The sequence below is a fragment of the Phalaenopsis equestris genome, unplaced genomic scaffold (assembly GCF_001263595.1).
Source record: "Phalaenopsis equestris unplaced genomic scaffold, ASM126359v1 Scaffold000594, whole genome shotgun sequence".
Classification (NCBI taxonomy): Eukaryota; Viridiplantae; Streptophyta; class Magnoliopsida; order Asparagales; family Orchidaceae; genus Phalaenopsis; species Phalaenopsis equestris.
The window spans coordinates 109,421-133,699 of NW_018165034.1; the positions used below are offsets into that span (position 1 = coordinate 109,421).

The 24,279-nt window shown below is 37.4% G+C and overlaps 1 protein-coding gene across 1 annotated transcript in view; it reads right to left on the reverse strand.

Moving 5' to 3' along the window:
- Positions 1–3,065: 3,065 nt before the first annotated feature.
- LOC110029554 (adenylate kinase, chloroplastic) overlaps positions 3,066–24,279 on the reverse strand; it is a 44,096-nt gene continuing 22,882 nt past the window's right edge. The window contains exons 5-7 of the mRNA XM_020731896.1: positions 13,740–13,886; positions 13,532–13,606; positions 3,066–3,674 (exon numbers count right to left, since the gene is read on the reverse strand). Coding sequence (XP_020587555.1) covers positions 3,546–3,674; positions 13,532–13,606; positions 13,740–13,886 — 351 coding nt within the window. The 3' untranslated portion in view covers positions 3,066–3,545. The remainder of the gene's footprint in view (positions 3,675–13,531; positions 13,607–13,739; positions 13,887–24,279) is intronic.

Below are 24,279 nucleotides of genomic sequence, written 5' to 3' on the forward strand. Positions count from 1 at the left end.
CATGGTTGGCTAGGTTAGTCCAAAATTAAAAACAATCTAAGTGTAGAAATTAAATTTAACAATTTGGCATAGCTTCATTGATTCCTCTAGAAAATCCATTTGTTAATTGTGATTATTTACTCTCAAATCTCACCTTAATTGGTGAAGTTCAGGGGATTACTCTTCCTTTTGGAATTCAAGATGAAACATTCTTGATCCAAAATTTTTTCTTTTGTCCGTTAGATAATAAATTCATTAAGCTTCTAAGCTCTAGGTACAGTTCTTGGGATCTATATTAAAACCCTTTGGATCATCATGTTGAGTCTCTCTCCCATTTTACTTGGTTATCTAGTTGTCATGAATTCCAATTTCTCCGTGTTCCTGAAAACTTCTCTTGCAAGGTTCTCTCTGGTTAGTTCTCTATTGACGCATTTTAATGATCTTTATGTGTCCCTTCTAATTTTGGCATAGATCCACACTTATTGCACCTTTTAGGATATTGAATTCTAATATAATTTTTATGTATGTTAGAACCTTTCTTAACATAGAAGAAATGAGAGGAATGTTAAGGGATAAATAAAGCAGAAAGATGAGAATATGGAAAGACGGAAATTGAACAATCAGGTCAAAGTAAGCAGTAATATTTTTTTACTAGTTATCAAAATTACATAAATACAACTCTTCCCATTTTTTAGCGAGGTTTAAAGTTTTGACACCAAAAAATGAGCATTACATGAAAAAAATATAAAATAAATTAAAAGAGACATATAGCATAAGTAAGAACTTAAATGCAAAACTAGTATTTGACCAACTAATTAAGAGAAAGTTGCCAAATGGCTTTGGCTGACTATCTAGGTTGAGTTGGTTTGATGACTCGATTGAACATTGGGTGAGTTAATCATGAGTTTCTTGAATAATCTTCTAATGAATTTGGCTGGAAAATTTGCCTAGGACCTAGTGAATGAGTCTCCATTAACTTGAATGACAAGATCTCCATAAATATGGCTAATGGATTGTACTCAAGCTTAACAGGACATGATCATTTTTAATATGACTTGATTAATTCTCTCACTGTATTAGTTCTAATTTACATCTAGACCATACTTCAAGTATTATTTATTATTTATTCACCTTATTTTAAAATGTATATAATGCACATCACTCATTAGTAGAATTTTAAAATGGATTGGCCATATTATCTACACTACTTGGACAAGGGTTGATCCTTTAAATTGTTCCATTCCTTATTTGCACATACAATGCCAAGGACTAGACCACTTGACTCCTAATTTAATATATATATATACTATTCAATTTTTTACCATGCATCCTTCTCTCACTACACCTCTTCCCTCGCCTAAACAAACTTAAAGATAGGCACATGGCAAGCACCTAGCTCTCCTACTCCAATGCTTTCTCTGTTGATGTTCCTTCTATAAAAAACTTAATAAAAGACTATTCCAAGCTTTTAGTTTCTTCTCTTTTGAAAAGAATAGGATACTAAAGTAAATGTTACAATGGTACTCGTTTTCAACGAATAAAAATTGAACTCGAAAACTTAAATGAATTGCTTCTCATCACCAACGTTAATAATAATTTGAATAAAACCCATTTCAAATACATGGCATCCAAAAGGTAAAGTGATAAAAAGGACCATTGGCTATGTAGATGCTTTAGGTCTTTATATGCAACAATATGTATGTTTCTTGTACTTCCAAATGATTATCAGACAACGGTAACATGAATAGTGTAAGATTTGACTAGAGCTTACAATCATTGAAATCATTTATATTATTTATCAAAATTAAAATCTCAATAAATTCATAACTTCTCTATGGCATGAGTATATTCAAAAAAATACATCACTTGCATATATTAATTATGCAAAACAAAAAAAAAGTTAAATACCTTCTAGCTAAACAAACGAAACTACTTTACCACAAGTTTCCCACTCATAATTTATGAACCCTCACAAAAATATAATACAAATGTAACTGCATTTAATGATGACTAATAAATTAGTATGGAATTCAACTAGATAATAAGTAAAGCATTATCTGTACATTTCTAGCAAAATTATTATCATGCATGTACATACGGCAAAAACCATCCACGCATTTCAATAAACGCTCAATTTAAAATAAGTCTTCCTTAAAAGTGATCTTTTCTCCTCTCTGATTCTTGCATATGCCTGCTCATCTCACCTTAAAGGTTGCTAGATCCCAAATTATTTATGAAATCAAAACAATAATGACAAGGTTAATGAGGAAAAACATGTCATTACATGTTATGATAATCTCAACTAGTTGACCATTTCCCTATCTGCATTACCACAACTTATCGTGAATATAAGTCTCAACAAATACAACAAGGCACGCCGGTAATTCATCGCCAACATAAGGAGAAATTTGCGTACGTAAGACATACATACGCAACACTATGTACGACAGGTAGGTTACAAGGAGGGTATTGGAGGTTATATCTGCGTATACCCCCTGTAACCTACCTGTAAATAGAAAGTTCCGCGCTTCTATCTTCATATATTTGTAAGTTACAGGTAGGCTACATGTAAGATTACAAGGAGGTTACAGGGGTATAACGCGGATATAAACCCCAATACCCTCCCTGTAACCTACCTGACGTAAGCAGCGCTGCGTACATCTTACGTACGCATATCGATTATATTTACATCTTTCATTACTATAATTCCAACAGAATGAAATCAAACCAGCAATTATGTAACTGTGCAAACCAAACCATTCAATTCGCATTGGTTGTTGTTTGATAACAATTTAACGGTCAAGGCACCATAACAAAAGATACTTTGAATGATTTTGATGGAAATCAATAAATAATTTATTATTTCATTTTGAATTACCAATAACGTAATAAAACAATGCGTGATGTTCATGTCTGTTTCAATTAAATTAGTAGCAAAATCAAATGTTTCATGTGAGAATTGAAATTTAGTTAACGGATGCCCAAAAAAGTAACTGCTAACCAGCTTTAGTCCAAAATACATCCCAAAAACTATATAAGAGTACTCATTTATAAGTGATCTTAGACTTACAAATACACGATGCTGCTTCGGTATGATTTAGAAAAAATATCACGGATGAAGACGATGATAAGAAATATCCCTCGAACAAAAAAATCCAGTCAAGGCTCAAACTCCTAATCATCTACCATCCAACTTATATGTGGTTAAAATGTGAGATCATTTAACTTGAAACACAGATTGGGAGTACAGACCTGCTCTGTCATTTCTACCACGTTTGCAATTACAAAAAAATCTTCCAAGGTGTTTTAGAATGAATGGAAAAAATGCTTAAAAAAAGATAAACAAAATTAAGATTAATAAAGAGGTATAAATATTTTAAATAAAAAAAATCCATGAGCTATTTTTTATCATAAAAATGTTTATATCCTCATCAGCTTCCTTGGAAACGGGGAAACAAAGCTCACCTGATCCAGTGCTGCGATTATTTTAAGTGACATGTAATGCTTTACTCCAAGCTGTTTGCTACGCACCAAGAATGCCATAGATTACCACATTGCACCCAGAATTACTCGATTAAATGAGCCGTGCCCGCGGGCATGGATCCTGGGTTGGCCTTGGATTTCATCTCTAGAATAAAGGACAACAGCTTGTCTATTTCACCAAAAACCTCTTCTTTCGGCAAGTCTCCATTCACCTAAATCATGCAAAACACAGAAGCCTGAGCACACTGAATATTTCATAGCGGAAAAATAGCACAAAATTTTTTTATTCAATTATGATGTTAGTTATAACATAAAAAAGAAAATATCACGTGTTGCATTCAAATTTGTCTGTAGTGATGCCCAAGCCTACTTCAAAAGCAACAAATTCTTGGCGAGGCTAAAAGTAGAAGAATGAAAAAGGAATAAAAGCAATCCGAAACAAGAAGAGATGCTTGGAGAAATGTTACTCCCCAAGTCCTTGAGATGTCTCATATCAAAATGCCCCCTTTGACCCTTCATATATAAGGTTTTGGGTGCTACAAGAAAAACTATACTTATTCACCAAAAAAATAAATAAATTAATAAATATATAGATGATTTGACCATTATAAACAAGTGGGCATACTAATCAAGATATTAGAGTGTACATAGAAGGCTACCTCGGCAAGTGCATCGAAGGTTTTTGCAGTTGAATAGGCGAAGTCACAAGATTATCAAGTGGGGGCGCTTAACTAAGGTGGGGTCATAAGAGGGATCACTAGGCTAAGAGATGGAGTAATCTCGATTCTTCCATAACCTGGGCAAGCGACTCTTTTATGATGGGAAAAAGTGCCTTAATGGGCCTACTTGCCAAGCATTTGATTTGGGCAAATTCCTTCATTTTTTTTTTAGACAGTGACATCCAAAATAATCAAGATAAATAGATGAAACTATTCATTTTTTAGTAAAAGTGAATTTTAATTTGTATTATCATGATTTACACTTAGCATCAGAAATAACGCATACATCAGTGATCATAAACACTTACAAGTATTGGCAGAGTTCCCCACCTCATAGTCACTTCTTTTCCAACTCTGGTTGTTAAGATATTTTTGCTTGTTAACAATAGGCGAGCGAGTCTTCTCCACCGAAGATTGTGAACATTGACAACCACGAGTTGTGCCAAATTATCAAGCAAAAACACCTCAAAGTAGAAGATATCAAACATAGTTCGGCATACCTTACTAACGAGATGACAAAGAAAGTACTTAAAGGTGGCACGATTATGGTAATGAAAAACCCTGACCAACTTTTATTTGTCACAATATTCTTTGATGCTCCAGTTAATGGCAAGTCAAGCTAGTGGCCTAGTGATCTTGGACTCCAATAAGATCATTTTATGAAGACCAAAGACGACTATGGGAGCAAATACATAATGAAGAAAGAGAAAATTTTTTCCTAGTATTTTTTATTTGATATTATTATTCTTATTTTCTTTTTAGGCAAGACCAATTAATAATCCTTCACTAGAAACAAGAATAAAGAAGTTGTCACGGAAGACAATGCTACCCAATCTCCTATACCAAAAAGGGTTACCTCAACAAACCCTAGGATGACGACTCTAAGTATGTCTATGTACATTTGACTTTTAGTGAGCTTCTCGATCAACGGATCCAGAGGCCACGACATGCACCGGTGAAGTCTCTTAATCACTCATGATCAAGTGATTTGTAGTAGTGACTAAACGAGCAATTGATGGCTTATTGAGTACATAGCGTTATCATTATGATGTTTCAATTAACACAATAGAGGCGACTTCAATAAGACAGCTTGAAGATAATGGAAGTGATGAAGTAGCCAAGGCCATTAATAGGGCCCGGTTTTCAGTCGAAGTTCAAGCACAGAGTTTGAGTTGCCCCGACCTCTCTTCGTAAAGATTATGTTCAAAGTTTTATAATACTTCTCTAACAATAATTAAGTCCAACGGATCTATGCCACTGCTTTCACTGAAGAGTTTGCCAGCTAAAGTTGTCAAGTTCTATAGTTTGAGGAAGTTTTAAATGGAAAAACCTATGAGTGAAATCTTCTATCAAAATGATCGCCATAGGAGAAGGATCGTTTCCATCACTTGAGCTTATAAATTGGGAATTTTATTTTGAAAGTGCCTCTTTGGTCGAGATTTTTTATCAAGGCGGCTATTAATAGGTTATTTTAATGCATTCACTTTGTTACTTCAAACATTTTGACTTTATCTGCAATGAATCGAGCTTGTGATCTGCATAGCACTTTGATTAATTTAAATACTTCTTACACTCAAAGATTGTCAAATTTATCATTTGTAAGTAAATGATTGAGGGTCTATTTGGGGCAGCTGCAGTTTATTAATAAGCAGCTGATAAACAGTTGCCGTAGAAAAGCTGCTACGCAGCAACAGCTGATCTAGATAAACTGGCTAGCTGTTTGATTTATGTTGTTGGAAAATAATTGTTTTGCAACTATTTCTGGATAAATGACCATTCTACCCCTGTGCAGTAATGTTGTTTGCAACAAAACTGTCATAGCAATATATTTTATACTTGAAAAACAAAAATTCACTTTAGAACAATATACAAAATAAGATATACAAATCACTTCATAGTGAGTATTAATAATATGATAATTTTAATTTTAAAGTGCAGGCTGTGTCTATCAGTAGCTATGATGTCTTCCAGGGATAGTATGCACCCCTGACCATTCTTAGTGGTTGATTCTTTGAGCCTACATGCCCATCAAAATAAGTCACAGTTTTCCGTGATTCACCGCGAGCACCTGTAGAACTGTAGTTATGTGGCTGACATGACATCACTAAGGAAGTCTTAAGTCCGCAGTAGCAAAGCAATCGTCAGGAAGTCCCTGAAATTCCAGAGCTCATCTTTTCTAAATGCTTCAATAGACAATCTATTAGTTATAAGAGAAATATAAATTGATAAAAACAATAATCAATTAGAGTTTTGTGCGGACGTGAGGTATCAGAGAACTCAGTACACCAACCAACGAATCTGCCACTACAAGAAGACAACAGACCTAAAAAAATAGGGATTTTTGGTTGCATTCAACCCACGTAATATCAAGCTCGTGTTTGTCACATGTATATCACAAATAAGTGTCATCCAGAAGTACCTCAAAAACCACTGCATCGAAAAGAAAAGTGATATTTGGTTGACCTTATCAGGATTTCACATGTGATAACAATCATCCAGCGACTAACAAGTCATCAAGCAGAACCCACAACACCTAACGTCTCATTATGGATAGCACAAACCCACAAAAAAAGAAACGAAGTGGAAAATGAAAAAGAAAAACAACTACAACCAGCGTGAAAAAAATCTGAAATCAAAAATCAATCGTGACATGTATGATATAAAGGAACTGAAAATAATGTTAATAATAAAAGGAACTGAAATAAAAAAATGAGCTGAATAAAATAAACAAGAATCATCCAATCAACCTTAAAAAATGAAGACTATAATCCGCTCTATCAATTCAATCATTTCTGAGGCGCGTTTGTCATCCTGGGTGTAATATTCCTGTGATTCCACTTCTGGCTGTGGTACAGATTGTCCTATGTGATATTCAAATGCTTCTGTCGAAACCTGTAAACGATCATCGTCAGTCATGTTGAAGTCTACATCAATTTGAGAATGATGCCATCGAATATAGTTGTGTCAAGTCATTATAACCACTACAACATGCACCTGTTTTGGAAATGAATATGTCAGCATATCACGCAGTATGACCCATTTTCTCTTTCAAATTTCAAAAACTCTTTCAATTGCGCCTCGTAAGGAAGAGTGTCTTTTGTTAAATATATTATTCCTACCCCGAACAACACCACTGAATCTTTCAAAATCATGAATATGATATCTTGTATTCATAAATGGCTTCAGATGCCCCCTTTGTAAGGATATCCATCATCGATCAAAAAATATTTATATGCCCCAAATACAAAAATTATTAATGAATTTAAAAACAAGAAATATGAATATTATTTGAATATACCTGGAGGTGGGTGAGGGAACCTGTGATTTCGATTTCTAGTTGCAAAAACAAAAATATGACTGTCGTGTGCACTGCTTTCCTAACCAGACATCACAAAAGTAAAACACGTGTTAAAGTCACATACGACCATCACATTCTGTGTTGGTGATCCACGCTGTCCAATATATGCGACATTTTCATTATTGGATACACGTGCATCCACGTGGGTTCCGTCGATCGCTCAAATACAATTCTGAAAAATTAAATAAAGTTGTGATAACCACTCTAATCAATTTCACTTTCAAATATAATATGTTATACATGATTTACCTTAAAGAATAACATATACCATGTGTCATTTACAATTTTTGTTAGAGGCCTCTCGAATGTTGGATCCTCTGACTTAATAATCAGTGCCGACAAACTAACAAGAGCTTTCAACCCCATAAAGAAATATTTGTTGATTGTCTCCGATGACAGCTGGAATCTTTCCATTGCTCCTCTCATTATTTCATTCTGTGAAAACATGCAGAGGATTATTACTAACACATCTTTTGTTGTCATTCGTGAAGAGCCTTGGAGTCCATGATGGCTATGTAGTTCACCAAGTATATCTATAAATATAGGTTGTCATACGAAATATGTTAATAAATCTTGTGGGGTGTCCTGGCAGCAGCTCCCCAACCCATTTATCACTAATATAAGTGGAAGTCATGCATAGAGTTCGGTCGACGTATGACTTGTATTCGTACAACATACATACTACTGTCACGTTTTTTCTTCTCTGCCTCTCTCTTTGAGTTCATGCTGAACAATTGCTCTGTTCATATGACATATGTGAACTAGACAACGTACAATGAGAAGGCATAAATACAAACTAACATATAGATTGTTCGTACTAGAAAGAAAAATCATACAAATCAGATATTCGATGAAACTGGAAAAAATAACCAAAGCGATAGAACAATAATTTCACAAAATCAAGTGTCCTCGCTATAAAAAAAACGTAAATAGCTGACCTTACGGTCAGGGGGCATCTTTATGAAGATCTATCTACTGGTCGGGTCCTCCAGCAACTTCAAGGAGTTCAGATATAACGGAATGTCCCCATAAGCATCGAACTTGCCTCCAGAACTTGGAGAAAGTCATCTACGGAGGTGTCATTTGAAGTACCAGCTTGACTCGTGCACACATCCACCAATTTTGTTATTTGGGCTCTGATGAAAGCAAATCCTTTTTTTTTCTCCACCCTACGACGCTTTGACCTGCGGGAGGACTCCAATTCATTTTGGTTTGGGCTTAGGCCTTCACCTGAGCCAGTTGCCTGTCCAGCCTCCAACTCGTCTGGTATGCTGGCAATTCCATGCTCACTTGGCGTGAAGGCATGAGTGTCTGTTTCCACAATCCCACTGAACATACGGTCCAACTCCTTTTCTAAATCAGGGTCAATTCCACAGAATTTGAATTTCTTGGCGGCCGGCACTACCTACAATATGCGAGGAAGTTGATTACTTCTAACAGTTTAGAATGAGACATTACTGGAAAAAAAATATTTAGTGTAATGAAATTTGTAACATCTAATTTCTCAGTCCATCATTCATCTGAAGCATCAGTAGTCCATTTGATTGGATCTCAACGTAAGCCCGTGAATCCCCGTTTTAGTTTCTTTCATAATTTTCAGCCCTTCTGCAACCGATCTCACTTATTCTTAAATTACATCATGTTGCATTCCCTTCATGTCATTTCCTTAAATTTTTTCATAATATTGTCACCCTTCCTTGTTAAAATAGGTGGTGAGACTATTTCCTAGCCCGACCTCCTTAAGACAGGTCGCAAAATATGAGTGTGACTTCCCTAACCCACATGACTGATGAACAGACTTCTTTAGTCTTAATTATTGCATTACTAATAAAGAAAAGGCAAAACATTAATATTTCAAATCAACCAGAGAACAGACATTAGCCATCACCCACCAACCCACACAACCACCACCCAACGCCCACCACAGCAACCACACAACACCCACCACAGCCACCACCCGACCCCCAGCACAGCCACCGCTGAAACCCCGAGCACAACCACCACCCAACACACATCACAGTCACCACCCAACATCCACCAAAAGCACCACCTAACCCCCAACACCCAACACAACCACCACCCAACCCCCAACACAACCACCACCCAACACCCACCACAAGCACCACCCAACCCCCAACATAGCCAACACTAAATCTCCGACACAGCCACCACAGTCACCCAGACCACAACCACCCAACCACACCACCACACACATCCCATAGCCACCAAAATATGTGACAGAACCCCCCAACCACACAACCCCCCAACCATCCAACCACGCCACATGACACCCTAAGCAGCACACCACATCCACAAACTTCCTACATTAATAGATCAAAATAAAATAAAAAAAAAATTGTATGTAATTTTCAGTTAAGGCAATTACAAACAGGACAACCAAAACAATTCTATGAACAAATCAGGCTTAACCTATCTCATCCATTACTCAAGCTATCATTCAAACATAAAAGAAAGTGAAGAAACACCATCCCATATATTTCATTTGGGGCATTACATACGGGGCACCCGAAACATTACCATCTACTAATGAAGCACCATCTTTAATCCAAATTTCAGATTCATAGATAACACAGAAAAAAACCATATGTAATTTTGAATTGAGTCAATCCTAAACCGAGCAGCCGAAACAATGTTATGAACAAATCAAGCGCACTATCTCATCCATTTTTTAAATTACCACTCAGACATCGAGGAAGTGAAAAACCCTATCCCTTTTTTTTCATTTGGGGAAATTACATACGGGGCACCCGAAATATTGCTATCTACAAATGAAGCATCCTCTTTCATCCAATTTTCAGATTCGTACTCAAAAAATCAAGCACACCCTATGACCATTCTCCAAAACAGCACTCCACTTTTTTTCCAAAATAGCTATAACATGTTCAATCCAATTTAACTATCACATGTTGGAATGTATATATAAATGTATAGAGAGTTAAAGGGTTTGCACTCAAAATATACAAATATATATAAACATGTCATGCTTTTTACATATGAAACCACATAGGAAGTGAAATGTATGCATATAAATTTACCTATGTAAATTTTTGTTACATAGGTGAGCATCTAGAGAACAATGTCGTGTACAAATCAAGCACCCTAGTTCATCGGTTTTTCAAACAAGACACCCGATACCTTGCCATATGCCAACAAATTCCATAAAGAAAGACAAAACTCGTTAATCAGAGAAAGCCATAGAAACATGTAGCAGAAACATTTTCATCTACAAACAAATTGCATAAAGAAAGCTCTAAACCAACAAATTGCAAATCAGAGAGCCAAAAATACCAAGAGAAGAGCCAGCATCCGTAGAACGGAAGAAGCTGAGAATGAAGTGGGAGGTACAGTGCTAGTTCCTACCAGTTTACTACAAACTGAAAATTCAGACCCTAACTTCAAAAACAGAAAAATCAACAACACCGAGTGACTGTCTCATCTTATTGGAGAAGTTCATCTTTAGAATTTTATAGCCAGAGTACACCCAGGAAACCTACGAGGAAAAACTGATTCAAAGGGGAGAAAAGGTGGAACCAGCCCGCATCCCTAAATCTATCACAGCCAGGAAGTGTTGTTTTGGGCAGGGCGTTCTTGAAAAATTAAGCAATGACACAGTAGACACTGAAGGCGGCGAGGACATAAAGGCAGAGAACCAACTTCCACTTGAAAAAAAAAATAGTAATCCAGAAGAAAATATAGACTTCAAAAAGCATTCTTAATTTTCATTTATGGAGGAAGAGACGCCAACGATTCCTATTAATCGAAGGAAAGAGATTCCAGCTGAGATAACAGTAGCAGTTCTAGAAGGTACTGACTCTAATGTAATGGGTATTCCAACAAAGTACGAGCAAATTAGTGCCTTGAGCTAGCAGTTTGCAGGCGCAACAGGGGACTGACCTTGGATGTCCAAAAGAATTATGAGTTTGAGGAACTAGCATCAGATATAGAGCCATCACAGATAAGAGAAATGCAGATTTTTCAAATTTATGGACTACTTCATTTGTTATACCTATGGAGGGAGGTCCAACATGTTATGCCATGTCGGGAATATTGCGTGGGATTTTTCAGAGGTTATTTTCAGTTCAGCATGATACCTATCATTAGATGTCCAAATAGAAAAGATAAACCCCATCCTTATAATAGGCCCGAGGAGCTTGATGGGGATGAAAAAACTTCAATGGTATTCAGGTCCTATCAGTGAATGAGAGGCATCTCCTAAGTGGTTGCAAGTGAGAGGGGGCAGCCTGCCACAGATTTCATCCCATAATTGATTTATCCTCATAAATTGGTTTATCGGCTACATTCTGATGAGCACGAGTGGAAGAAGTTTACAAATGGGATGGCACAATACTTGATTCGTGAGAATACTCGTCTATCGACAATGTCAGCTCAGGTTGTGTCAAAAGAAGACGAATATCTATTCTACCAAAACGTGTTGTGGAATGACAACACCTACATGATCGACCTTCCAGAGGATTGTAATATCTATGCTACCATCAACGTGACAAACTTGACTCCGTGTTACAAGAAACCAGAAGCTTTAACGAATAAAGTCAAAGCTTCCTCAACCTAGGGGAGATTGACGTGGAAGCTTGTGTCGCGGTACTGCAGCAGCTACAGTCGTGTTCCAACTCTACCCCTTTCCTTTTTTGCTTCCCTTCTATTCCTTTTCCTTCTCTAAGATTCTCCTATTTCACTTCTTGGCTATTCTATGCCCTTCCTTTTATTTCTTTCCTATTTTGATGCTTACCTATTCTATTTATTAATCCTTATTATAAATATGTTGTTGATAGTGTTAGGGTTCAAGTTATGATGATTCCAGGTTTTAGTTTGCTGCCTTTGAGGTGTTCCTCCCTTCCGATTGTTGTATCTGATGGTGAGGAGGTACTTCGGCTATAAGTAGTTCAAGGTGGCGACCCTCTCCAAGGGTACGGGTGTTGCTCCGACTGTAGCTCTACCCCGTTGAAATATTTATCCTTCCAATTTCCCCTCCACCTGCTCCTTGTTATCTCCCCACCGCCCATCCTTCCAATATTCCATTGTCGTCCAGACCTCCCAGCATCTTCCAGCCTTTGCACAAGCATTTGGGTCACTTTTCTTGTTCGTGCTTCCAACCGCCTTCCAGCAGCCGCCAGGCTTGTCGGTCGTGTTCACGCTGTCACTAGCCCCCTTTTGGGCTAGTTCTTGCTGCCGCTAGCTCCGTTTGGGCAATTTCCTGCTTTTGCGAGCCCCTTCTAAGCTACTTCCTGTTGCTACTCAGACAAGAAACCTGTTCTTGCTGCTCAGACCTGACACCTGTTCTTGTTGTCGACCCATCCACCTCTGACCCTACCTGCGGTTGTCCATCCCATCGTCAACTTTTCCGGATATTGTCGAGTTCGCCGCCACTTGCAGCCAGGCTCTTCCCAGCATGCTGCCATCACTTCTATGTCATCCAACACCACAGTCACCGTCTGTCAGCCACCTTCCAACACCACCGCCGCGTCCTTCCTTCCTTTACGGATGTGCTGCTCTCCTCTAAGAGTCGTTATGTATTTTGTGTTTTCTTTCTTATTTTGTAGTGTCGTCGACATTATTAGTTGTTTATCTATTTGTGTTGTATTATGTGGAGGCATCATTTTATCTTTTGATTGAGTCTAGCAATGAGTGTATTTGGTCGTGATTTGAGTTAATTCCGGTATCACAAAGCTTATAGCCACTTTTATAACATGCATCTTTAAATTGAAAAAGAATATTGACACTCAAAAGAGAAATGAAATTAACTGTAGATAAAAATTAAGTTCGAGACTCCACATCCTCTGCTTTTGGATCATATTTGAATGATCCATCCAGTTAACTATGACGTCAAACATTTATATCAATTAGAAAAGAAAAAACAACAGTGATTCTAACAGTAGTCATGAAAGTTAATTCATAAGAACAACTAAAATGTGGCTCGTCTACAGTATAATTCCCAGAATAAGCATACATGCACCTTTACAGTGATGTCGTTGTACAAAGCGAGTACAGATTCCACATTCTGATGATGAGTTTTCAACCGCAATTTTACCTGTAAAGAAAAAAAAATTATGGCTATAATACTTAGAAAGACCACTCTGACAGCCTAACATAAAAGCATCGAAGTAACGAAAAGCACTATTTTTCAAACAACGGTGACAAACTCAACAAGAAATCTAAAATACCTTTTCTTCTGTATCATCAAAGCGCTGCACCAGTCTAGCAGCAATTTCTTCATTTTCAGGAGGAGAGTACTCCAAATTGTATGTCTTTCCAGTAACGGGATCTAAACGTCTTCCAACCACTCTTTTAACGAGGGTATTTTCATTGACCTGCATAAAGTAATTTATATAGCAGAAGTTGCTTCGGCTTAGTTTGCTTTAGGAGAAAAAATACGCAGGCATTCATCACTATCATCATAATCATCGTCAGCCTCGAAACAGTATTCGAGCTTACTTTTGATAATGTTTGACTACTTCATATTCATTCACAATTGGAGGAATGTTTTTCATAAAGTCTGATTTACCAAAATAGCTGTTAACTAATTTCAATAAATATTTTGAATCTCATTTTCTATAATACTATAAAACGGATTCTAGCTTTATAGCTTCATTTTGCTTTCTTCTCTCTCTAATTAATCAGCCTAGACTATCTCAGTTGTTTCGCCGCAGTATAATCAGATCTGTCATATAGCCCAACCGGCCTCCCTTAAAGGTCAACTGAGGTGAGACAGAGTCAGACAATTCGATCGGACTAAGGGTCTGTTTGGGGCAGCTGAAGCTTATCCAGCTTCTGTTGGTAAGCAGCTTATCCTGATAATCTGCTGATGAGCAGCTGATCCAGATAAGTTGTCTGACTGTTTGGTTTGTGCGTCTGGAAAACAATTGATTCTGGAGAAATTACCATTCTACCTCTGTTTTGGCGGAGGCAGACCGTAGAATAAAAACTTCAGCAGAGCGAAGCTTCCTTCGGCAGAGGCGGCAGAGCAGAAGCAGAGCTTTGGCGGAGGCAGACCGTAGCTTCGACGGAGCGGACGCAGACCAGAACTTTGGCAGAGCAGATCGGAGCTTTGGCGGAGGCAGACCGGAGCTTCGGCGGAGGCAGACCGGAGCTTCGGCGGAGCGGACGCAGACCGGAGCTTTGGCGGAGGCAGAGCGGATCTGGCACGAGGGAGGGGCAGGCGCGTAAATGCTGCCCCAAACGGGCGTTCGAAACGCTGAACGCAGTCAATACCCGCGATCGCGTTTTTTCCAAATCTGAAACGTGATTTTCAAATAGCTGCACAAACGCGCAAAACAAACTGGCAAAACAAAGGGTGCGGCGGCGTTTTCAAAACCGTTGAAAATGCCGCCGCACTTATAAGCTGCCCCAAACGGGCCTTAAATTTTCACCTGTACTCATTATGATTTGCAAAACTATCTATAACCCAGTGAGTAATTAACTAGTTTAACTAAATCGCGGTAAACATATTTTGTACATTTCATTTCATAATTCATTCATATGCACATTTTGAAAGTTTGAATATCATATCATCAAAACATGCATCTATACAGCATTGATAAATCTAATATAATCGAAGTACAAACTCTCAAAACTATAAAATGCAAAAGTTGTACAAATCACACCTGACTACTGGATTCGGTGCTCATTACCCTTTCCTGAAAGATAACGTATAATGAGCAATGAGCTCAGCAAAATAATCATTGTTAAAATAAGATTTTATAGATGGAGAATAAATAATGTGCATGTTCATAAGTCTGCACAAGTCACAACATGTTAGAATTGTATAGAGCCCTATAAAAGAAAAACAAGTGTAGAAAAACATGACTTGCATAAAACATGTATGTCATTCATTAATGTCTAGTCATAAGCATGTTCATAAGAATCATCAATCTAATCATAGCAATATCATTTGTAATTGAACAAATCTTAATTATTTTCATGTCACGTCATCTCAATGGGTTGTCACCCAACCCGAAGGCTACATTAGCTTATGATAAAAGCTGTCATCCCCCCCACAAAGCAGTTATCAATAACCGTCATGATACCAATGGTTTCCTACAATCTGCCTTCTTCTGATCCCAACGGTTCTTGATATTTCTTTACTGCCTAAATACCAGAAGTCAAAAATCCCCACATCTCTATCATTCAAATTGCAAGTACACATGTAATAGTTTATTTATAACATTACTTCTCACATTTCTTAAAACACAATTCCTATAATAAGAATTCATCAAACATTTCGTAGGCATGAATCATAACAAATAAATACACGCAGAAAATGATTTCTTAATATATTCATCAAAGTCTTAACATGGTAAAATTGCATATATCGTAAGGGTCAATTTAATTGCATTCTTACAATCAATTCAAATATTCATCCACAATATGCAGGAAATTATAAATGCACCAGTGTCAACCATGTAATCACCTGAAGACCTACAGAGATTTATTCTTCTTAAGTTAGCATAAGATTATTTCACCTGATTTGACAGAGCATCCCTACAATGAGTTTCCACATGCTCCCCTCGAGCTGCGGCCTTATATAACCATAAATTCGTGGACATCTTAAGATTTCATGGAACCTTGGCTTATTTTGTGATGTAACCCAAAACTTCACTCATTTATAAATTCTTACCTCAAATGAGCTTCTCGGCATAACCAGCCTTTTGCTTATTCTTCTTCCCTCTTCTTCCTATTTCTTTAATCCTCTGAATCTGTTGATTTCAAGCTAAAAGCCCTTACAAAAGCCCACAAACCTAATTTGGGGCTTCCGACACAAGTTCGTCCCGCTATAGATACTAGAAAAGAAAAAGTGCAAAAATTTGTGACATACGTCAAAATAAAAGTGCAAGGAAAAGAATGTCACAACTAGTGTGAAAGAGGGTTACCTATTCACTGATCATAGCCTGCAACTCCCAAACCCATCACTCACCCGACTGCTATAATACTCGAGCTGCTGCTTCTTGAGTGACTATCAAAATGGCTCGTTGTTCGTGAACAACCCGTGTTCGTCTCGTTCCCTATGTTAATGAGCCGAAACGAACAAAGATTTTTTTGTTCGTGTTTGGCTTGAAATACTACTCATCAATTTTATATATATTGATGAGTAGTATTTTAAAAAAATTTAATTGACTACAAGGCTACAAAGATTTATAATCAATTAAAAGTATTAATTAAGAAAATAAAATTAAAATATAAGTTGTATGAGTGAGCCTAAAAGAAGGCACACAACCCACATGATACAACACACAATCCAAAGAAAAAAAAGAGAAGATACATCTAAGATCAAGAAAACAAAAACCACCAACGCGGGCAAAAAGCTAGGAACGACTCGGTTTAGTCCTGTCTCTATCTCAAGTTCTCGGAAGGGAGCCGGCTAACAAATTGGCGAGGTGCGTACCATTACCCGAAGTAACCAAAGTATCATCCATCAGATTCCTGAGCTCAAGTAGGTCTTCATTCTTCTTCCTTTTGGATATGTAAACCAGTCATTCCTCATCCTAGGATTGACTCATCTGATCAGTGGATGACAGGACAGGTGTAGGCTGTTGCACATCATGAACCCCATGTGCCTGAGTAGCATTAACAACTTGCTCGACTAGATAAGGCGGTAGAGAAGCAGCATCAAGATTACCACCAGTAACATCAGTAATAGGTTCTAGGACAGGTGAAGTCTATAATAACGCCTGAGTTCCATGCTCCAAACCAACAGCTAGAGTAGAGTGTTCAAGAGCAGGAGCATCCAGGGGTAGAACGGCTTGGATATGGTGTTCTTTATCTGAGACAACCAAGGTTTGAATAGAAGGATCATTAGAAATTTTCCTATCAGGAAAATCATCAGGAAAATGAGCAGAGGTATGTACAGTGTTGGAAAGAGCGTCAGGTTGCATCTCATCAGCGGAAATGAATAGGTTTTCGAACATGTTGCTGAACTTTAGCAATATCCGACCTTAAGTGAGGATGTAAATGATAACAAGTAGTAGAGTTGTAGCCAAACATACGATGAGAGCAATATGGAGGGTGTGATTCTATTTCAGCATTTTGACAATATCTAATGTCATTAGATCCAAACCATACCTCATCCGAAGCTTGTTGGGTGATTTCTTTCTCAACTAACACACAAGCCACAAAGGATCTGGTGATAGCAAGCGTAGAACTATCAATCTTGAGAGGCTTACCGTAAGCAGTTGCTAAGGAGTTGAGAATTTCAAAATTGAACAGGTGTAGTTTTAACCCCGAAAACTTTATCCAAATAGGAATGATAGGGGAATCCGCTTTTGGATGAAACTCTATCATAAAACATGTATTCCAACTACCCGATAGCTTCATAGCATCAAATTCTTTCCGAATGATCTCAAGTTTAGGGTGACCATAAAGAAATTTTCCCACTAGAGCAAAACGCCAAGAAGACGCAAGAGTGCTAGTTTCCACCTCAGAGAGAAAAAGAGCAGATTCTCATTTTTTTACCAAGTTTTATAACGAATGTGTAATCACCACCACATTCAAGAGCCTCGTGGAAGGACTGTGGAACAATGCAGAACTTATCGATACCAAAACCAGACTCTGGGCCTGAAATAGAGGCACGGGTAAGATTAGGATTGTCGTCGGCAAGGGCAGTGGCATAGGAACAGAGCGTAGAGGCTATCTCCACCAGACAAGATGACCACGGTCACAATCTGGAGATGCGTGGTGAGTCACGTCAATCTGCGACCCGAGGAAGGAGATGACGTGCGAGGACTGCAAACAACGTAACCAAACCTCTCTCTCTATAATTATACATATTATCAACTCTCGCCGTCTCCACTCTGCTATGGTTTTGCCTCACGGCGAACCCTAGCATCTGCTTTGATTTCTCTTGTAAACTTCCTTGTCGGCTTCTCGCGTCGTCTGCCGCTTTGGATTCGGCTATCTGTGCCGCTCTGTTTGCCGCGTCGCTCTCTCTCCGTGTCGCGTCTCCTTCGTCGTCGTCGCTCTGCTCGACGTGATTGTAGGGGCGTCGTATGCTTCTACGCTATTTCGCAGGGGCGTCGTCCTCTTCTGCGTCGCTGCGATTTGGACAGGTTGCTTCTTGCGTCTGCTGAATTTGCAGGGTTTCCGCTCCTGCTCCCTGGAATTTCTGGATTCTGACTTTGCTTTCAATGCTTTCTTCATTGTTCTTAACGCCACACCTCCATCTATTGGGGATGGCTTCGGACAGATCGTATGCTGCTGCTCTTGCGGGTGTCAACGCCGCCTCTGGTACACCTAAATCGTGATCTTTCCCTCATTCGTTTGAGTGGGAGGAGGGTATCAAGAAACCTAAAAAGAAGAATAGGAAACCTGCCATCTTTTTTACAGAAGCTGAAGGTATTCAACTTGCCTCCTCTTGTCGACTGAATTTAATCAAGAAATTTCTGTATGGTCATCCAAAAATGAAGCTGATTTGTAAGGAATTTGAGTTTATGCACCTGATTGAGAAGTGAAAAATTGGACTGTTATATGGAAGACACATTCTCATACAAATTAATAATGAAGAGGATTGCACGCGTTTATTTGCTAGAAGTATAATCTGGATTGATAACAGAGCAATGAAGATTCTCAAATGGTATGTGAATTTTGACCCTCAGACGGAACCTCCGATCATTCTGGTTTGTATTCGCCTCCCTGGTCTGAAATTTTACTATTTTACTCAAAAAGTTTTGTACGTTATTGCCTCAGCTTATGGTAAGTCACTCAAAACGGGCAACGAACATTCCTACTTTTAATCTTTCCCATACATCAGAAGTCAGAGTACTTGTTGAAAGAGACATCACTTTATCTACTTCTGAGAAAATTTGGTTGGGCACACAATATCATGAGAATTGACAAAAGGTAGTGTTTGAGCACTTTACTTCGTATTGTTCAAACTGTCGTATGTTCGGTCACTCCAGTTCTCAATGCCACCATCTACATCCACACCTCAGACCAAAAAAGCACAGTGATCCGCCAGAGACAAATGATTTCATCTCCTCCTAATCAACTCCAAGTTATTGACAATATTGATCATCAAAAGAATGCCCCTGAAGAGGTCACTATTCTCGCAGACAATATTACAACCATGCAGCCGTCTCTGGAACTTCCTATCGTGGGTGAGAAGGAGATTCTTCAGACCCTTCTTGCCCTAGAACCTATCACCGTTATTACAGGTTGCAATACTTCTATTGTTTCACTACTTGTTTCACTACTTGTTTCACTACCGCCTCATCAGGTTGAGCAAGCTGTAACTGTCACTCAGGATCATAGGGATCATGTTGTAAAACAGCCTACATGTGTCCAACCAACTTTGGAACAATCTATTGATCAAATGAGTCAATCATTGGATGAGGAATGACAGGTTTACACATCAAGAAGAAAGAAGAAGAATGGAGACCTACTTGAGCTCAGGAATCTGATGGATGATACTATGATTACTTCGGGCAATGACACTCACCTTATTAATTTGTTAGCAGGCTCAATTCCAAGAACTAGAGGTAGGAGGACTAAAGTGGGACGTCTCTAGCACTTTTGTACCTTTGGTGGCTTTTTAGTTTTCTATTTTTTATGTATCTTTGCTTTATTTGGGTTTTGTGTGTGTTGTATTGTGTGAGTTGAGATTTCTTTTAAGCTCTCTTATATAACCTTTATGTATCTTTTCCGTTTTTAATAAATTAGCCCTTGGGCTTTTTCAAAATATATATATATATTGATGAGTACTATTTTTAAAAAAATTAAATGACTACAATGCTACAAGGATTTCTAATCAATTAAAAGTATTATTAAATTAGATTTAAATGATGTTTTAATATAAACAATAATTTTTAAATTTTGCCCGAACCCTTAACATTTTATAGCTACGTGATTAGGGTTGTTAAAATGACTATTTTTTCGGGAACAACTCGTGTTCGACTCACTAAGCAAACGAGTCGAACACAATCTGAGCCTGGGCTCGCTCATGGCTCGCTCGTGTTCGGCTCGTTTACACCCCTATTCTCGAGTGAGGGTAAATACGGGGGGAGATGAAAGAGAACGCGGCATGTAACGCAATTACTTAGGATCTCTGCCATTCAAACAATCTCAAGCTAAGAAACACGTGAAATGGCGATGGTTATAGTGATCATGTGGGATTATAGGGAAAATTAGAATTAATTAAGGTATATTAAGTTTAATTAAACTCATAACTTTAAAATTTATATCTCAATATATTCATAATTAATATATAGTGTTGTATGTCGAATTGGTAGATTTGATGCGCAAAATTCTATAAAATTGATTTGATTGATATTCAAGGGATATGAAATTTAGGATATGTTTTAAAGTTGCCAAACTTTTACCTGGTTTCTTAAATTTTGGGTGTTATAGCTCTCTTCTCATTATAACGATTTCTTTCTCAAAATTTCTGAATTTACTTGAATAAAGAATGATATTTTTGTTGCATTCTACATTTTCTCATATAGTTTCATTTTCAAGCATGTGCTTCCACTTTATCTTCACAAAAGAATTATGTCTATTTCCCAGCTTCTTAACATCAGTTTCTAAATTCTTTTCAGGCTCTTCAATATAAGTTAAATTTTTCTATAATTCAATGACTCCTCTCTTCTGAAGTTGAAACACAATTTTTAAGCATTGAAATGTAAAACATATCATGAATATCTGACATATCAATAGGTAACACAAATCAGTAAGCAATAGGATTGATCCTTTCTACAATTTCAAAAGGACTGATATACTTAGGACTCAAACTTGCTTTCCTGACCAAATTTGACTGTACTTTTCCCAAATTTGACTATACTTTTCATTCGCCTGACTTTTAAAAATATAAAATCACAAGTTACAAATTCTATTGTTCTGTACTTTGGGTCATAATATTTTTGTTGTCGATCCTGAGCTGCTTTCAATTTATCTCTGATTAAACTGATTTTCTTTGTATCTTCATCAACCAACTTAGGATCTAACGTTTGGCAATCACTCACTTCAACTCAACTTAATGGAGTTCAGCATTTCATGGCATACATTGTTTCACAAGTAGCCATTTTGATATTAGATTGATAATTATTATTGTAGGTGAATTTGATCAACAAAATAGAATCTTCCCAGCTACCTCTAAATCCAAAAAGACAAAGCCTTAACAAATGTTCCAATACTTGAATTATCTTTTCTGATTGCTCTTCGATTTGTGGATGAAATGTTGTGCTAAGATGTGAATGTGTACTCAAGTCTTGTTGAATGTCTTTCCACAACGTGGAAGTTAATTTTTCGTCTCTGTCCGAAACGATGACTTCTGGAATTCCATCCAATATAATAATTTTTTATATATATAACTTGGCCAACTTTCAATTGAACTGTCTGTCTATTTTACAAGAAAGGAGCCAACTTTGTTAATCTATCAATAAAGACCAAAATACTAGACCATAGTTGAGTCTCGGAAATCTTATAGGAAAACCATAGTAATTACTTCTCATTTCCATTTAACTAGTAAAGCGATTATAGCAATCCACTGAGCCTTGATGCTCAGCCTTTACAATCTGACAAGTCAGCTAGTAAAGCGATTATAGCAATCCACTAGGCCTTGATGCTCAGCCTTTACAATCTGACAAGTCTAATATTTTGACACATATTCAGCAACATCTTTCTTCGTACATGAGTATCGGAATACCAATTTCAAATTCTTATATATTTTAGTGGTGCCTGAATGAAATTTATAGCCTGGATATCAGAATCAGCAGGTACTCATAACTATAACTTGTTTTTGATAACATAATCTTTATCAACATTCGTATATGTTGTAACAATTCCGTTTTAGTTACGGGAGGTAGAGGAAACGAAAGGAGGTGAGAGAAATCAAAGAGCTGAGTAGAGGGGAGAGAAACGAGATGGGGAAACTAAACAGAGAGGAGAGGAAGTAGTCTGAAAATGAAGGGATTTCTTCATTCTATAAATTGACGAGTGGAGAGATAGGTGAGATCGTGAGATGGACTTACCCGAAGAGTTGAACTGCGCATGCGAGAGACATAAGGCGCAAGCTAGGGCTTCCCCATGCTTTGATCGAAATAGAGGGCAGCATCAGTGGCTGACAACGACGTCTCTGTAGAACGCAACAGCAGCTGTGGGCGTCAGCATAGAGCTGCAAAGGAAGCGTAGGTGTGAATCGACATTGCCGGATGAAGCTCTCTCAGGTGTACATACACAGTTGTCATATGAAGGAAGCGTCGAAGTCCAGAGACTCATGTGAGAGGGAGCAAACCTCGCAACGACGCGTCGCTATAAATTTGGAACCCTTCTATATATGATATAGAATAGCTAATACTGGCGCAGTAGTCAAAAATTAATTTAGCCCTAGAAAATTGTGCTCACGTTCAGTAGTCCACTCAAATTGAATGTCTTTCCTCATCGGCCTAGATAATAGCATAGCTATCTATGAAAATTCTTTAATGAATATCAAGTAATATCCAACCAAACTATAAAAAACTACGTATCTGTAACATTCTTAGAAGTCAACCATTCTACAATTGCTTTCACCATTTGAGGATCCATTGAGATTCCTTGGCTACTGATAATATTCCCAAAAATGCAATACTTCTTAGCCAAAATTAACATTTTGACAATTTTTCATTTAGTTGATTATGCCTCAGTAGCTCCAATAATATCCTCAGATTCTTGGCATGATCATCATCAATTCTTGAATATATATAAATGTCATCAATAAAGAAAATGACAAATTAATCTACATAAGGCTTGAAAATTCAGTTCATCGGGTTCATAAATAAAACATGAGCATTGGTTAAGCCAAAAGGCAATACTAAGAATATATTATGAGCATACCTACTGCCAAAGTTGTCGTAGTTATATCTGCCTCGTTGGCTCTAACCTGATGATATCCTAATCTCAGATTAATCCAAAAAAAAATACAGTGGCACTTCTAACTGTTCAAATAAATCATCAATTCTAGGCAATATATTTATTTTTATTGTGAACTTGTTCAGCTCTCTATAATTAGTGCATAGCCACATAGATCTGTATTTCTTCTTGACAAGCAATACTGGAGCACTCCAAGATAAATTACTTGATCTAATAAAATTCTAATCTATAAGTTCCTGCAATTGGCATTTCAAATTTACAATTATTTCGAAGTCATTCTATAAGGAGACATGAAAATTGGAGATGTCCCTGGCTATACCTCAATGTCAAACTAAACTTTTCGTTCTGGTGATAGCCTGTTGACCTCACTTTTGGTTGAGGTCTAGAAAACTTTTTTAGTAGCCTAGGTCTAGCCATAGGACTTTCCTATTGACTAGTCTTAGAAAATTAGAAAAGGTACCCCCACCATTAGAAATTCAAAACTCTTCTTTTTACTAAACTTGAAATTTCACATAATGATCTTAACCTCTAGCATTTAGTAGATAAGATCATTATAAGAGAATTCAAGAAGAATTAGGATTACTTGTTGGCTTTAGGATTGACCCTGGGTGTTGACTTGGAACTAGGGTACTCCATATCTTCACAATATATTAATCCATGGTTCATTTAGAATGGATATCTATCCAATTCTATGTGAAATGCCTAACTTGGTCTTTTGCCCCGAGGCACCTCCAAATTACCTAACTACCCTTGGGACCCAAATTTGGCTAAAATTCCCAAATTTTGCCAAATTACCCAAAATTGATCCAAATTTGGCTAAATACATCCAAATTTGCCAAATTTCCAAAAATGACCAAATTACCAAGATAC